We start from the raw sequence: 15,908 nt of genomic DNA on the forward strand, positions 1-15,908 counted from the left end.
TGACAGACACAAAGCATCTGCCAGTGATGACAAACACAAAGCCTCTACCAGTGATGACAGACGCAAAGCCTCTGCCAGTGATGACAGACACAAAGCCTCAGCCAGTGATGACAGACACAAAGCCTCTGTCAGTGATGACAGACACAAAGCCTCTGCCAGTGATGACAGACACAAAGCCTCTGCCAGTGATGACAGACACAAAGCCTCTGCCAGTGATGACAGACACAAAGCCTCTGCCAGTGATGACAGACGCAAAGCCTCTGCCGGTGATGACAGACACAAAGCCTCTGCCGGTGATGACAGACACAAAGCCTCTACCAGTGATGACAGACACAAAGCATCTACCAGTGATGACAGACACAAAGCCTCTACCAGTGATGACAGACACAAAGCCTCTGCCAGTGATGACAGACACAAAGCCTCTACCAGTGATGAGAGACACAAAGCCTCTGCCAGTGATGACAGACACAAAGCCTCTACCAGTGATGACAGACACAAAGCCTCTGCCAGTGATGACAAACACAAAGCCTCTACCAGTGATGACAGACACAAAGCCTCTGCCAGTGATGACAGACACAAAGCCTCTGCCAGTGATGACAGACACAAAGCCTCTGCCAGTGATGACAGACACAAAGCCTCTGCCAGTGATGACAGACACAAAGCCTCTGCCAGTGATGACAGACACAAAGCCTCTGCCAGTGATGACAGACGCAAAGCCTCTGCCGGTGATGACAGACACAAAGCCTCTGCCAGTGATGAGAGACACAAAGCCTCTACCAGTGATGACAGACACAAAGCCTCTACCAGTGATGACAGACACAAAGCATCTACCAGTGGTTTTCATAATGCTTTGATGATCTGCTGCTATTTCTCACGTCATGTCGTCGGAGTCTGAAGTTTTGACTCCGAGGAGACTGATGTCACAAGGTCCCGAGCAGAGTGATGTCACAGGGTTCCAAGAGCATGTGAAGCCTGTCTATTTATGAGCTGTGAGTTGTGGAGAAGGAGAACTAAAAGGCAGGATTCAATCAATTGCACAATGTCATCAAGCGCACCGCACTGTCGACAACGTGCCTTTTAAAGGCTATTTCCCAGACGTTCACTAAGATAACAGTCATGGTAAACACTGGGACTAGTCTCTGTCCTCTCTTGTCCCTTATTCAGATGATTCAAGTTTGTTCACAGAGCTGACATTAGAGCCTTGTCTTTAGGTTTCCCAGAATTCCCAGTTTTTCCAGAAATACACATTTTTTTAAATCATGAGGAAATAGGCAAGGAATCCGAATTCTTCCAACCAGGATTTCCAGAATTGATCTTATATGACCAAACGTACCGGTATGATAAAAAAACCAAGAAGATCTTCACATTCAACTGTAACTTTTATTGAACATTTATTTTCAAAACGACACAGAGGTAAAAAGGTGCATAGATTGCAAAGGTATAATGGTACAGCTGAACATCAACAGTTCTAACAGCAGGAAGCCTCGCTAAAAGATCAACACAAACCAATTAAAACAGGAAATCAGAAAATAATCCATTCAGATACGGAACTAAACTATCGAAACAGGATTCTGTTTGGTTGGTTGTTAATTAAGTTTAGATAACGTACAGCATTAGTATTGCATAGTTCCTATTGGTTGAGATGCATTTGTAATAGTATGCTTAGTTCCTATTGGTTGAGATGCATCCATAACACACAATGCTTCATCCCTATTGGTCAAGATTAATCCGTAATACAGAATGCCAGCACCATTATAAAACATACAAAATGTCTTCCAGATCAAGCCATCATTTAAACTAAACTGAGAAACAAAAAAAAACCAAACATCATCATCTTTCCGTTGTAGAAATGTTATTTCAAACCTTCTACCTCATCTGCACCACAGTAAAAGTTCATAAAAGTTATTAAAAGTACATGTCCTTGCATACAAATATTACTTACAAGTAAGAAAACCGATTATCTTAGCATTGTTAAAACACATCATGTAGGAACACCGATTATCTTAGCATTGTTAAAACACATCATGTAGGAACACCGATTATCTTAGCATTGTTAAAACACATCATGTAGGAACACCGATTATCTTAGCATTGTTAAAACACATCATGTAGGAACACCGATTATCTTAGCATTGTTAAAACACATCATGTCCGACACCATTGGTCCAGTTGTTTCACTCTACTGTAGGTTAAGTTCATTATTCACCTCTGCCCAGAGAACAAAATAGTTTGAAAATATGTATTATCAACATCTTTTCAAACAGACATGTTTTCATACTTTCTCTTTTCCCATCAAGGGAACATAGAAAGTGTTGTTGTGTTGTTGTGTTGTTGTGTTGTTGTGTTGTTTTGTTGTGTTCTTTGCTGTGCCTCTATAATGATCTGGAAATGGATTCCTGCAGGGCTGGTGTGGTTTGGACTGGTCTGGACTGGTCCTTACTGGTTTGGTTGGTCTGGACTGGTCCTTACTGGTTTGGACTGGTCTGGACTGGTCCTTACTGGTTTGGACTGGTCTGGACTGGTCTTAGCTGGTTTGAACTGGTCTGGACTGGTCTTAGCTGGTTTGGACGGGTCAGGTCCGGACGTGGGTTTTGGTTGTTGTGGCGTCTCACCAGCCGTGCCTTCCTCCTCCTAACACCAGCTTTAGAAAAGGAGACGGAGAGACAAAGGGAACCATGAGGAGAACGAGAGTGGAAAGGAGTGAAGAAGAAAATGATAGAAACAGGAAGAAGAGAGCGAAAGAAAGGATAACGTTGCGACAGAAAAACAAAACATGATGAAAAGAGAAACAGTTAAGAGACCGAGAGGTAGAGAACCAAGATGATCGAGGAAGGGACTTTTACTCAAGAAGAATCTTACTTTCACTTTTACTCGAATCATTTTATATAAAAGGTATCTTTTCTTTTGCTCAAGTATGACAATTGAGTACTTTTTCCACCTCTGTGTGTGTTGTGAGAGAGAGAGTGTGTTGTCATCTATTTATTTACCTGGGGCACCCTTACTGCCTCCATCTGTATAGAGAGAGAGAGACACGTAGCGAGACACAGAGAAAGAGAGAGAGACAGAGAGAGAGAGAGAGTGTGTTGTCATCTATTTATTTACCTGGGGCACCCTTACTGCCTCCATCTGTATATATAGAGAGAGAGAGACACGTAGAGAGACAGAGAGAAAGAGAGAGAGAGAGAGAGAGAGAGAGAGAGAGAGTGTGTTGTCATCTATTTATTTACCTGGGGATCTTTTGGCACCCTTACTGCCTCCATCTGTAGAGAGAGACAGAGAGAGAGAGAGAACACTCCATTACTCAAACTGTCCCTTATTTGCGCTGCAGTATACCCAAAAGTGTGAAGCCCAAAATGTGCAATGCTTTGCAGGGAAGACATCGAGCATAGCTAATTGTATTTTTGCATTGTGTGTTTAGGCTTAACAGAGATGGTAAACAGAGATTGTTAACACAGGTGATTAACAGAGGTGGTTAACAGAGATGTTTAACAGCAAGATATACATTACATGAGTATAACAGAGATGTTTAACAGAGATGTTTAACCGAGGTGGTTAACAGAGATATTTAACAGCGAGATATACATTACGTGAGTATAACGTGATGAAAAAAGTGGTTTGTTCAATATCGGGTATGACAATCGAGTACTTTTTCCACCTCTGTGTGTGTTGTGAGAGAGAGAGTGTGTTGTCATCTATTTATTTACCTGGGGCACCCTTACTGCCTCCATCTGAGAGAGAGACAGAGACAGAGAGAGAGAAATAGAGAAATAGAGAGAGAGAGAAATAAAGAGGGAGACAGAGAAATAGAGAGAGAGAGACACAGAGAGAGACAGAGGGAGAGACAGAGAGAGAGAGAGAGAGAGAGAGAGAGACAGAGAGAGAGAGAAAGAGAGAGAGACGGAGAGAGAGAGAGAGAGAGAGAGAGAGAGAGAGAGAGAGAGAGAGAGATAACAATCCATTACTCAAACTGCCCCCTGTTGCCTCCATGTATAGAGAGAGATAACAGTAAATTACCTAATCGCCTAAATCCTAATCTATATTTTATGCAAGCACACAATGCAAGAACGCCAGTAGCAACTTAAAATGTGTATTTGTGCAAAATGTGCAATGTTTTGCAGGGAAGACATCTTGCATAGCTAATTGTGTTATTGCGTTGTGTGTTTAGGTTTAACAGAGATGGTAAACAAAGATGATTAACAGAGATGGTAAACAGAGATGCTAAACAGAGGTGGTTTACAGAGATAATTAACAGAGATGGTAAACAGAGATTAAACAACGCTCTGGTGATTGATTAGGACTTGTTTTAAGGCCAGAAAACTTTCTTTATCTCAAATTAGGTTCTGACCTTGGATTAGTTTGGTGATCCTCTCTGACTCTTGGGCAATCATTTCCGGGTTGCCGTGAATGGTGGTGATCTTAGCGAAATCTGGGCCTGCGGAAGGAAACTGGAGCTGTTAGACTCAAAATGGAGGATTCGTGGATCCACAGATACAGTTTCATATGGTAGGATAAAGGTTCCACTACAGAAACGGACCCTAGTTCTGGTCTTACATCCTACTGTAGAATACAGACCCCTAGTCCTGGTCTTATACCCTACTGTCCCTTTAGTCTTTGCAGATCTGAAGAAGTCAGGTTTGTTAGCAAAATGGTGATGAGGGGGTTGTCCCCCCCTTGGGTTGTGCCGTGGCGGAGATCTTTGTGGGCTATACTCAGCCTTGTCTCAGGATGATAAGTTGGTGGTTGAAGATATCCCTCTAGTGGTGTGGGGGCTGTGCTTTGGCAAAGTGGGTGGGGTTATATCCTTCCTGTTTGGCCCTGTCCGGGGGTGTCCTCGGATGGGGCCACAGTGTCTCCTGACCCCTCCTGTCTCAGCCTCCAGTATTTATGCTGCAGTAGTTTATGTGACGGGGGGCTAGGGTCAGTTTGTTATATCTGGAGTACTTCTCCTGTCCTATTCGGTGTCCTGTGTGAATTTAAGTGTGCTCTCTCTAATTCTCTCTTTCTCTCTTTCTTTCTCTCTCTCGGAGGACCTGAGCCCTAGGACCATGCCTCAGGACTACCTGACATGATGACTCCTTGCTGTCCCCAGTCCACCTGGCCGTGCTGCTGCTCCAGTTTCAACTGTTCTGCCTTATTATTATTGGACCATGCTGGTCATTTATGAACATTTGAACATCTTGGCCATGTTCTGTTATAATCTCCACCCGGCACAGCCAGAAGAGGACTGGCCACCCCACATAGCCTAGTTCCTCTCTAGGTTTCTTCCTAGGTTTTGGCCTTTCTAGGGAGTTTTTCCTAGCCACCGTGCTTCTACACCTGCATTGCTTGCTGTTTGGGGTTTTAGGCTGGGTTTCTGTACAGCACTTTGAGATCTCAGCTGATGTACAAAGGGCTATATAAATAAATTTGATTTGATTTGATGACTCCACTTCACAATCCAACATGGAACTTTCCTCCATTTTGGTTAAAACCTGTATCTGACTTTCTTCATATCTGCAAACACTGAAGGGTTAGCGGCTATGTTGATGTCTCCTGACCGAGCAAGGAACTATTACTTATTTATAAGAGGAGATGATAGAGATGAGATAGAGATGAGATACTTAAGGTGGCCTTACCCTCAATGACCTGAGGCTCGATGAGCTTGGTGACCGTTGTGTATCCGGTTGCACCTTAAGAGTGACAGTGGAGAGGGGTGGAGGGGTGTTGAAGTCATGTAATGACTAAACAACATGTACTGACAGACAGACAGATACAGTACACACAGACATGGCTATGCCTCCTAGTCCACCACCGCTAACACACACACCTGGCTATGCCTCCTAGTCCACCACCACTAACACACACACCTGGCTATGCCTCCTAGTCCACCACCGCTAACACACCTGGCTATGCCTCCTAGTCCACCACAGCTAACACACCTGGCTATGCCTCCTAGTCCACCACCACTAACACACCTGGCTATGCCTCCTAGTCCACCACCGCTAACACACCTGGCTATGCCTCCTAGTCCACCACCACTAACACACACACCTGGCTATGCCTCCTAGTCCACCACCGCTAACACACACACCTGGCTATGCCTCCTAGTCCACCACCGCTAACACACACATACCTGGCTATGCCTCCTAGTCCACCACCGCTAACACACCTGGCTATGCCTCCTAGTCCACCACTGCTAACACACCTGGCTATGCCTCCTAGTCCACCACCGCTAACACACCTGGCTATGCATCCTAGTCCACCAACGCTAACACACACACACCTGGCTATGCCTCCTAGTCCACCAACACTAACACACACACCTGGCTATGCCTCCTAGTCCACCACTGCTAACACACCTGGCTATGCTTTCTAGTCCACCACCGCTAACACACCTGGCTATGCCTCCTAGTCCACCACCACTAACACACACACACCTGGCTATGCCTCCTAGTCCACCAACACTAACACACACACCTGGCTATGCATCCTAGTCCACCACCGCTAACACACCTGGCTATGCTTTCTAGTCCACCACCGCTAACACACCTGGCTATGCCTCCTAGTCCACCACCGCTAACACACCTGGCTATGCTTCCTAGTCCACCAACGCTAACACACACACACCTGGCTATGCCTCCTAGTCCACCAACGCTAACACACACACCTGGCTATGCTTCCTAGTCCACCACCGCTAACACACCTGGCTATGCTTCCTAGTCCACCACCGCACGCACATACAAACACACCCCACCGTTACAGAATTGGACCAATCCATTCAGAATTTACAACAGGCCCCATTACCCATCAGAGCAAAAGTGATACAAGCACATAGCCTTACAGACAGACAGACAGACAGACAGACAGACAGACAGACAGACAGACGGAGTATGGAGGTTGGAGTAGTGTATGGAGGTTGGAGTAGTGTATTGGGTAGTGAATGGAGTAGTGCATGGTAGTTAGAGTAGTGTATGGAGTAGTGTATGGAGGTCGGAGTAGTGTATGGAGTAAGAGTATGGAGGCTGGAGTAGTGTGTGGTGGTTGGAGTAGTGCATGGAGTAGTTTATGGAGTAGTGTATGGAGGTTGGAGTAGTGTATGGTGGTTGGAGTAGTGTATGGAGGTTGGAATAGTGTGCAGATGTTGTAGTAGTGTATGGAGGTTGGAGTAGTGTATGGAGTAGTTTATGGAGTAGTGTATGGAGGTTGGAGTAGTGTATGGTGGTTGGAGTAGTGTATTAATATTGAAGTAATGTATGGAGTAGTGTATGGAGGTTGGAGTATTGTATGGAGGCTGGAGTAGTGTATGGAGGTTGGAGTAGTGTATGGTAGTTGGAGTAGTGTATGGAGCAGTGTATAGAGGTTGGAATAGTGTACGGATGTTGTAGTAGTGTATGGAGGTTGGAGTAGTGTATGGAGTAGTGTATGGAGGTTGGAGTAGTGTATGGTGGTTGGAGTAGTGTATTAATATTGGAGTAATGTATGGAGTAGTGTATGGAGGTTGGAGTATTGTATGGAGGCTGGAGTAGTGTATGGAGGTTGGAGTAGTGTATGGTAGTTGGAGTAGTGTATGGAGCAGTGTATAGAGGTTGGAATAGTGTACAGATGTTGTAGTAGTGTATGGAGGTTGGAGTAGTGTATGGAGTAGTTTATGGAGTAGTGTATGGAGGTTGGAGTAGTGTATGGTGGTTGGAGTAGTGTATTAATATTGGAGTAATGTATGGAGTAGTGTATGGAGGTTTGAGTAGTGTATGAAGTAGTGTATGGAGGTTGGAGTAGTGTATGGAGGTTGGAGTAGGTTATGGATGTTGGAGTAGTGTATGGAGTAGTGTATGGATGTTAGAGTAGTGTATGTGGGTTGGAGTAGTTTATGGATGTTGGAGTAGTGTTTGGATTGTGTATGGTGGTTGTAGTAGTGTATGGCTGTTGGAGTAGTGTATGCAGGTTTGAGTAGGTTATGGATGTTGGAGTAGTGTATGGAGTAGTGTATTGATGTTGGAGTAGTGTATGGTGGTTGGAGTATTGTATGGAGGTTGGAGTAGTGTATGGTGGTTGGAGTAGTGTATGGTGTAGTGTATGGAGGTCGGAGTAGTGCACGGATGTTAGAGTAGTGTATGAAGTAGTGTATGGAGGTTGGAGTAGTGTATGGTGGTTGGAGTAGTGTATTAACATTGGAGTAGTATATGGAGTAGTGTATTGATAATGCAGTAGTGTATGGAGTAGTGTGTGGAGGGTGGAGTAGTGTATGGGGTAGTGTAGGGATGTTGGAGTAGTATATGTAGGTTGGAGTAGGTTATGAATGTTGGAGTAGTGTATGGAGTAGTGTATGAATTTTGGAGTACTGTATGGCGGTCTGAGTAGGTTATGGATGTTGGAGTATTGTATGAAGGTTGGAGTAGTGTATGGAGTAGTGTATGGAGGTTGGAGTAGTGTATGGAGGTTGGAGTAGGTTATGGATGTTGGAGTAGTGTATGAAGCTTGGAGTAGGTTATGGATGTTGGAGTAGTGTATGGAGTAGTGTATGGTGGTTGGAGTAGTGTTTGGTGGTTGGAGTAGTGTATGGGGGTTGGAGTAGGGTATGGAGGTTGGAGTAGTGCACGGATGTTGGAGTAGTGTGTGGAGGTTAGAGTAGAGTGTGGAGGTTTGAGTAGTATGTGGAGGTTGAAGTAGTGTGTGGAGGTTGGAGTAGTGTGTGGATGTTGGAGTAGTGTATTGATGTTGGAGTAGTGTGTGGAGGTTGGAGTAGTGTATGGTGGTTGGAGTAGTATATTAATATTGAAGTAATGTATGGAGTATTGTATGTAGGTTGGAGTATTGTATGGAGGCTGGAGTAGTGTATGGAGGTTGGAGTAGTGTATAGTAGTTGGAGTAGTGTATGGAGCAGTGTATAGAGGTTGGAATAGTGTACAGATGTTGTAGTAGTGTATGGAGGTTGGAGTAGTGTATGGAGTAGTTTATGGAGTAGTGTATGGAGGTTGGAGTAGTGTATGGTGGTTGGAGTAGTGTATTAATATTGGAGTAATGTATGGAGTAGTGTATGGAGGTTTGAGTAGTGTATGAAGTAGTGTATGGAGGTTGGAGTAGTGTATGGAGGTTGGAGTAGGTTATGGATGTTGGAGTAGTGTATGGAGTAGTGGATGGATGTTAGAGTAGTGTATGTGGGTTGGAGTAGTTTATGGATGTTGGAGTAGTGTTAGGATTGTGTATGGTGGTTGGAGTAGTGTATGGCTGTTGGAGTAGTGTATGCAGGTTTGAGTATTGTATGGAGGTTGGAGTAGTTTATGGTGGTTGGAGTAGTGTATGGTGTAGTGTATGGAGGTTGGAGTAGTGCACGGATGTTAGAGTAGTGTATGAAGTAGTGTATGGAGGTTGGAGTAGTGTATGGTGGTTGGAGTAGTGTATTAACATTGGAGTAGTATATGGAGTAGTGTATTGATGCTGGATTAGTGTATGGAGTAGTGTGTGGAGGGTGGAGTAGTGTATGGGGTAGTGTAGGGATGTTGGAGTAGTGTATGTAGGTTGGAGTAGGTTATGGATGTTGGAGTAGTGTATGGAGTAGTGTATGGTGGTTGGAGTAGTGTTTGGTGGTTGGAGTAGTGTATGGATTTTGGAGTACTGTATGGCGGACTGAGGAGGTTATGGATGTTGGAGTATTGTATGAAGGTTGGAGTAGGTTATAGATGTTGGAGTAGTGTATGAAGCTTGGAGTAGGTTATGGATGTTGGTGTAGTGTATGGAGTAGTGTATGGTGGTTGGAGTAGTGTTTGGTGGTTGGAGTAGTGTATTGGGGTTGGAGTAGGGTATGGAGGTTGGAGTAGTGCACGGATGTTGGAGTAGTGTGTGGAGGTTAGAGTAGTGTGTGGAGGTTGGAGTAGTGTGTGGAGGTTGGAGTAGTGTGTGGAGGTTGGAGTAGTGTGTGGAGTTTGGAGTAGTGTGTGGATGTTGGAGTAGTGTATGTATTGATGTTGGAGTAATGTGTGGAGGTTGGAGTAGTGTATGGTGGTTGGAGTAGTGTATTAATATTGGAGTAGTGTATTGAGTAGTGTATGGAGGTTGGAGTAGTGTATGGAGTAGTGTAGGGATGTCGGAGTAGTGTATTGAGTTTGGAGTAGTGTGTGGCGGTTAGAGTAGTGTGTGGAGGTTGGAGTAGTGTGCGGAGGTTGGAGTAGTGTGTGGAGGATGGAGTAGTGTGTGGAGGTTGGAGTAGTGTATTGATGTTGGAGTAGTGTATTGATGTTGGAGTAGTGTGTGGATGTTGGAGTAGTGTATTGATGTTGGAGTAGTGTATTGATGTTGGAGTAGTGTATGGAGTAGTGTATGGAAGTTGGAGTAGTGTATGGAGGTTGGATAAGTGTATTGATGTTGGAGTAGTGTATGGAGGTTGGAGTAGTGTGTGGAGGTTGGAGTAGTGTATTTATGTAGTGTGTAGATGTTGGAGTAGTGTATGGAGTGTATGGAGGTTGGAGTAGTTTATTGAGTAGTGTATGGAGGTTGGAATAGTGTATGGAGTAGTGTAGGGATGTTGGAGTAGTGTATGGAGGTTGGAGAAGTGTGTGGAGGTTGGAGTAGTGTATGGAGGTTGGAGTAGTGTGTGGAGGTTAGAGTAGTGTGTGGAGGTTGGAGTAGTGTGCGGAGGTTGGAGTAGTGTGTGGAGGTTAGAGTAGTGTGTGGAGGTTGGAGTAGTGTATTGATGTTGGAGTAGTGTGTGGAGGTTGGAGTAGTGTATTGATGATGGAGTAGTGTATTGATGTTGGAGTAGTGTGTGGATGTTGGAGTAGTGTATTGATGTTGGAGTAGTGTATTGATGTTGGAGTAGTGTATTGATGTTGGAGTAGTGTATGGAGTAGTGTATGGAAGTTGGAGTAGTGTATGGAGGTTGGAGAAGTGTATTGATGTTGGAGTAGTGTATGGAGGTTGGAGTAGTGTGTGGAGGTTGGAGTAGTGTATTTATGTAGTGTGTAGATGTTGGAGTAGTGTATGGAGTGTATGGAGGTTGGAGTAGTGTATTGATGTTGGAGTAGTGTGTGGAGGTTGGAGTAGGGTGTGGAGGTTGGAGTAGTGTATTGTTGTTGGAGTAGTGTATGGTTGTTGGAGTAGTGTATTGATGTTGGAGTAGTGTGTAGATGTTGGAGTAGTGTGTGGAGGTTGGAGTAGTGTGTGGAGGTTGGAGTAGTGTATTGTTGTTGGAGTAGGTTATTGTTGTTGGAATAGTGTATTGATGTTGGAGTAGTGTGTAGATGTTGGAGTAGTGTATGGAGGTTGGAGTAGTGTGTGGAGGTTGGAGTAGTGTATGGTTGTTGGAGTAGTGTATGGTTGTTGGAGTAGTGTGTAGATGTTGGAGTAGTGTATGGTTGTTGGAGTAGTGTATTGATGTTGGAGTAGTGTATTGATGTTGGAGTAGTGTGTAGATGTTGGAGTAGTGTATGGTTGTTGGAGTTGTGTATGGAGGTTGGAGTAGTGTATTGATGTTGGAGTAGTGTTGGAGTAGTGTATGGAGGTTGGAGTAGTGTGTAGATGTTGGAGTAGTGTATGGAGATTGGAGTTGTGTATGGAGGTTGGAGTAGTGTATTGATGTTGGAGTAGTGTTGGAGTAGTGTATGGAGGTTGGAGTAGTGTATTTGTGTTGGAGTAGTGTTGGAGTAGTGCGTGGAGGTTGGAGTAGTATATTGATGTTGGAGTAGTTTTTTAATAGTGTATGGAGGTTGGAGTAGTGTATTGATGTTGGAGTAGTGTATTGAGGTTGGAGTGGTGTATGGAGGTTGGAGTAGTGTATTGATGTTGGAGTAGTGTATGGAGTAGTGTATGGATTTTGGAGTAGTGAATGGCTGTTGGAGTAGTGTATGGAGGTTGGAGTAGTGTATTGATGTTGGAATAGTGTATTGAGGTTGGAGTAGTGTGTAGATGTTGAAGTAGTGTGTAGATGTTGGAGTAGTGTATGGTTGTTGGAGTAGTGTATTTTATGTTGGAGTAGTGTATTGATGTTCAAGTAGTGTATTGATGTTGGAGTAGTGTGTAGATGTTGGAGTACTGTATGGAGATTGGAGTAGTGTATGGAGGTTGGAGTAGTGTATTGATGTTGGAGTAGATGTTGGAGTAGTGTATGGAAGTTGGAGTAGTGTATTGATGTTGGAGTAGTGTATGGAGTAGTGTATGGATTTTGGAGTAGTGAATGGCTGTTGGAGTAGTGTATGGAGGTTGGAGTAGTGTATTGATGTTGGAATAGTGTATTGAGGTTGGAGTAGTGTGTAGATGTTGAAGTAGTGTATGGAGGTTATCCAATACATGATCTAATATGAATACATAGAGCTTTGTTTGAGGAACGGCTTTGTACCATTACCAACATGGCGTCTCAAATGGCACCTTATTCATTATATAAAAGTAGAATTTATTATTTATTATTATTATTTTATACACTTCTTTTGTCCAGGGCCCATAGCTCTGGTCCAAAGTAGTCCACTTTATAGGGAATCTGATGCCATTTGTGACACATTCTTAATGATGATATATGTCATAATGGTAAAATTATTAACGCCATAAAAATGCCCCTTCTAGAATGTTTGTTTCACCAATTAGATATGGGCTCGTGAATAATTAGGCATCAATATGTATACATGACAATTTCAGTCAGAGAATATTGTAGACAAAAAAAAAATACAACCTTACATTAATAAAAATCAACAGGGTAGAACAGGCAAACAATTCCCTTACCGAGACTTGCAAATGTGTTTTTTTGGGCAGATACACCCTAGCATACAATTTTATTGATTATAATTTTAGGACCATCTTGCTTCAGAAAATAAAACAATGCTCTGAAAGAGGTATATCTATCTACCTGTTACTTTATCACAGTAACAGGGTTTTAATGGACACATCTGCTCTTAGCTACCAAGAGCAGGGGTGAATCTGCCATAACACAGTGCAATTAGCCCAGAATCATCTAGATGACTGACACATGCAGGAGGTCCCTTCACAGCAGATAATACCATTCATCTTTTGTCTTTGGATTGGGTTTACTGCTTTGTTTTCAGGGTTTAGGATCTGATTAGTTCAACTGTGTTGTATATATCATACTATAAAAAAATTATATTGTAGGTGTATGAATGTTATTAGCTGCAGAGTTTGGAGCATTTTGAGTTCAAGAATAATAGCCTTTTTATTTTCCGAAACTTTAATCTTCATAAAATAATTTATCCCTAATAAAAATAAAATAAAAATGTCCAGGCTTTATATTCACAATCCTCAAAAAGAAAAGTCTCTATCAGTTTTCATACTATGGGATGCTTGTTACAAAGAGAGGTTGTAAGCAGAGGTAGCCGTTTTGGTTGCCCGGGGAAACGGGTGACGGTATACATGCGGTTGTCATGCCACCCATCAGTCATTTGTTTGTTTGTTATGCTTGTTTACATCTCCGACCGACTAACCTCCCTCTACGAGTTTCTTGATCTCTTCCTCCTGGAGAATATGAACCTCACTCTCCAGAAACTTCTTTACCTTAGACACCTCTAATCATGGGACCCAAACATCGCAAAGTCATCATACATCCTGCAGTTGTGGGGTGCTGGTTAGACAATTGCGTTGTTGCGCCAAAGTATTGGCAGATCACAGAGCTCTATCGTCTGCTAGAGATGGTTTGTCTCGTAAACCTGGACACGCAGATGTAGTACAACACTGTGACTTCTATTGGGTTGTTGGTTGTCTAAACGCAACACGTCATCTCTTATTAAACATCAAGTGCTAAACAGGAAGGAATGGTTAGATTTTGACCTGCGCGTCAGATTCTTCAACAAATACATTCCTTATAGTAACAAGAAAACATTGTTGATTGATTGAACGTAGACCAACATCAAGCGAGTCATTAATCTTCGGGAACAGAAACATCTTCACCAACAGTTTCCAAGAGCTTTTGAAAACGTACCAATGTTTAAACCCCTCCATAGCATTTGAACATAGTACCTACTCAGTGTGATGGATTACAGGAACACACCACATACAGTGGACAAGTACAGTGGGGCAAAAAAGTATTTAGTCAGCCACCAAATGTGCAAGTTCTCCCACTTAAAAAGATGAGAGAGGCCTGTAATTTTCATCATAGACACTTCATCTATGACAGACAAAATGAAGAAAAAAAAATCCAAAAAATCACATTGTAGGATTTTTAATGAATTTATTTGCAAATTATGGTGGAAAATAAGTATTTGGTCACCTACAAACAAACAAGATTTCTGGCTCTCACAGACCTGTAACTTCTTCTTTAAGAGGCTCCTCTGTCCTCCACTCATTACCTGTATTAATGGCACCTGTTTTAACTTGTTATCAGTATAAAAGACACCTGTCCACAACCTCAAACAGTCACACTCCAAACTCCACTATGGCCAAGACCAAAGAGCTGTCAAAGGACACCAGAAACAAAATTGTCGACCTGCACCATGCTGGGAAGACTGAATCTGCAATAGGTAAGCAGCTTGGTTTGAAGAAATCAACTGTGGGAGACAATTATTAGGAAATGGAAGACATACAAGACCACTGATAATCTCCCTCGATCTGGGGCTCCAAGCAAGATCTCACCCCGTGGGGTCAAAATGATCACAAGAACGGTGAGCAAAAATCCCAGAACCACACGGGTGGACCTAGTGAATGACCTGCAGAGAGCTGGGACCAAAGTAACAAAGCCTACCATTAGTAACACACTACGCCGCCAGGGACTCAAATCCTGCAGTGCCAGACGTGTCCCCCTGCTTAAGCCAGTACATGTCCAGGCCTGTCTGAAGTTTGCTAGAGAGCATTTGGATGATCCAGAAGAAGATTGGGAGAATGTCATATGGTCAGATGAAACCAAAATTTGGGTAAAAATTCAACTCGTCATGTTTGGAGGACAAATAATGCTGAGTTGCATTCAAAGAACACCATACCTACTGTGAAGCCTGGGGGTGGAAACATCATGCTTTGGGGCTGTTTTTCTGCAAAGGGACCAGGACGACTGATCCGTGTAAAGGAAAGAATGAATGGGGCCATGTATCGTGAGATTTTGAGTGAATACCTCCTTCCATCAGCAAGGGCATTGAAGATGAAATGTGGCTGAGTCTTTCAGCATGACAATGATCCCAAACACACCGCCCGGGCAACGAAGGAGTGGCTTCGTAAGAAGAATTTCAAGGTCCTGGAGTGGCCTAGCCAGTCTCCAGATCTCAACCCCATAGAAAATCTTTGGAGGGAGTTGAAAGTCCGTGTTGCCCAGCAACAGCCCCAAAACATCACTGCTCTAGAGGAGATCTGCATGGAGGAATGGGCCAAAATACCAGCAACAGTGTGTGAAAACCTTGTGAAGACTTACAGAAAACATTTGACCTCTGTCATTGCCAACAAAGGGTATATAACAAAGTATTGAGATAAACTTTTGTTATTGACCAAATACTTATTTTCCACCATAATTTGCAAATAAATTCATTAAAAATCTTACAATGTGATTTTTTGGATTTTTTTTCAAATTTTGTCTGTCATGTACCTATGATGAAAATGACAGGCCTCTCTCAGCTTTTTAAGTGGGAGAACTTGGTAGCTGACTAAATACTTTTTTGCCCCACTGTACGTGTACATGCACATAGCCTAGGCATGTGGTATGTAAGATTCATCACTAACTGAGATGAACATGTTCAATAACGAAACTGGTAATAATAGAGAGCGATGTGTTTTCCACTGTCACCCGAACTACGTTTCTGCATAGATTTTTTTAAATACATATATTTATTCCAACATATTTTTATCAGATATTAATATTAATATATTATTATCGAACATTGGTAAATATATTAATATCATACATTAATATCAATATATTTGTATCATACATTAGCATCAATATATTCATATCATAGACTAACATCAATATACAGTATTATTATCATACATTAAAATCAATATATTAATATCACACA

The 15,908-nt window shown here is 42.8% G+C and overlaps 3 protein-coding genes across 7 annotated transcripts in view; 2 read left to right on the forward strand and 1 right to left on the reverse strand.

Moving 5' to 3' along the window:
- LOC139388239 (protein starmaker-like) overlaps window positions 1-895 on the forward strand; it is a 2,397-nt gene extending 1,502 nt beyond the window's left edge. Inside the window, exon 1 of the mRNA XM_071134788.1 lies at window positions 1-895. This exon is cut by the window's left edge and continues 1,502 nt beyond it. Coding sequence (XP_070990889.1) covers window positions 1-895 — 895 coding nt within the window.
- The window catches only part of LOC139388601 (regulatory factor X-associated protein), a 1,150,577-nt gene that overhangs the window by 346,201 nt on the left and 788,468 nt on the right, over window positions 1-15,908 (forward strand). The window lies entirely within an intron of this gene.
- LOC139388098 (periostin, osteoblast specific factor a) overlaps window positions 1,367-15,908 on the reverse strand; it is an 84,685-nt gene continuing 70,143 nt past the window's right edge. The window contains exons 20-26 of one of the 5 annotated variants that reach the window (XM_071134662.1): window positions 13,398-13,478; window positions 5,616-5,669; window positions 4,346-4,432; window positions 3,705-3,728; window positions 3,228-3,260; window positions 3,103-3,126; window positions 1,367-2,641 (exon numbers count right to left, since the gene is read on the reverse strand). In XM_071134662.1, coding sequence (XP_070990763.1) covers window positions 2,496-2,641; window positions 3,103-3,126; window positions 3,228-3,260; window positions 3,705-3,728; window positions 4,346-4,432; window positions 5,616-5,669; window positions 13,398-13,478 — 449 coding nt within the window. In that variant the 3' untranslated portion in view covers window positions 1,367-2,495. The remainder of the gene's footprint in view (window positions 2,642-3,102; window positions 3,127-3,227; window positions 3,261-3,704; window positions 3,729-4,345; window positions 4,433-5,615; window positions 5,670-13,397; window positions 13,479-15,908) is intronic. The other 4 variants (XM_071134663.1, XM_071134665.1, XM_071134664.1 and 1 more) reach the window with 4 other exon arrangements.

This window comes from Oncorhynchus clarkii, chromosome 29 (assembly GCF_045791955.1).
Source record: "Oncorhynchus clarkii lewisi isolate Uvic-CL-2024 chromosome 29, UVic_Ocla_1.0, whole genome shotgun sequence".
Lineage (NCBI taxonomy): Eukaryota > Metazoa > Chordata > Actinopteri > Salmoniformes > Salmonidae > Oncorhynchus > Oncorhynchus clarkii.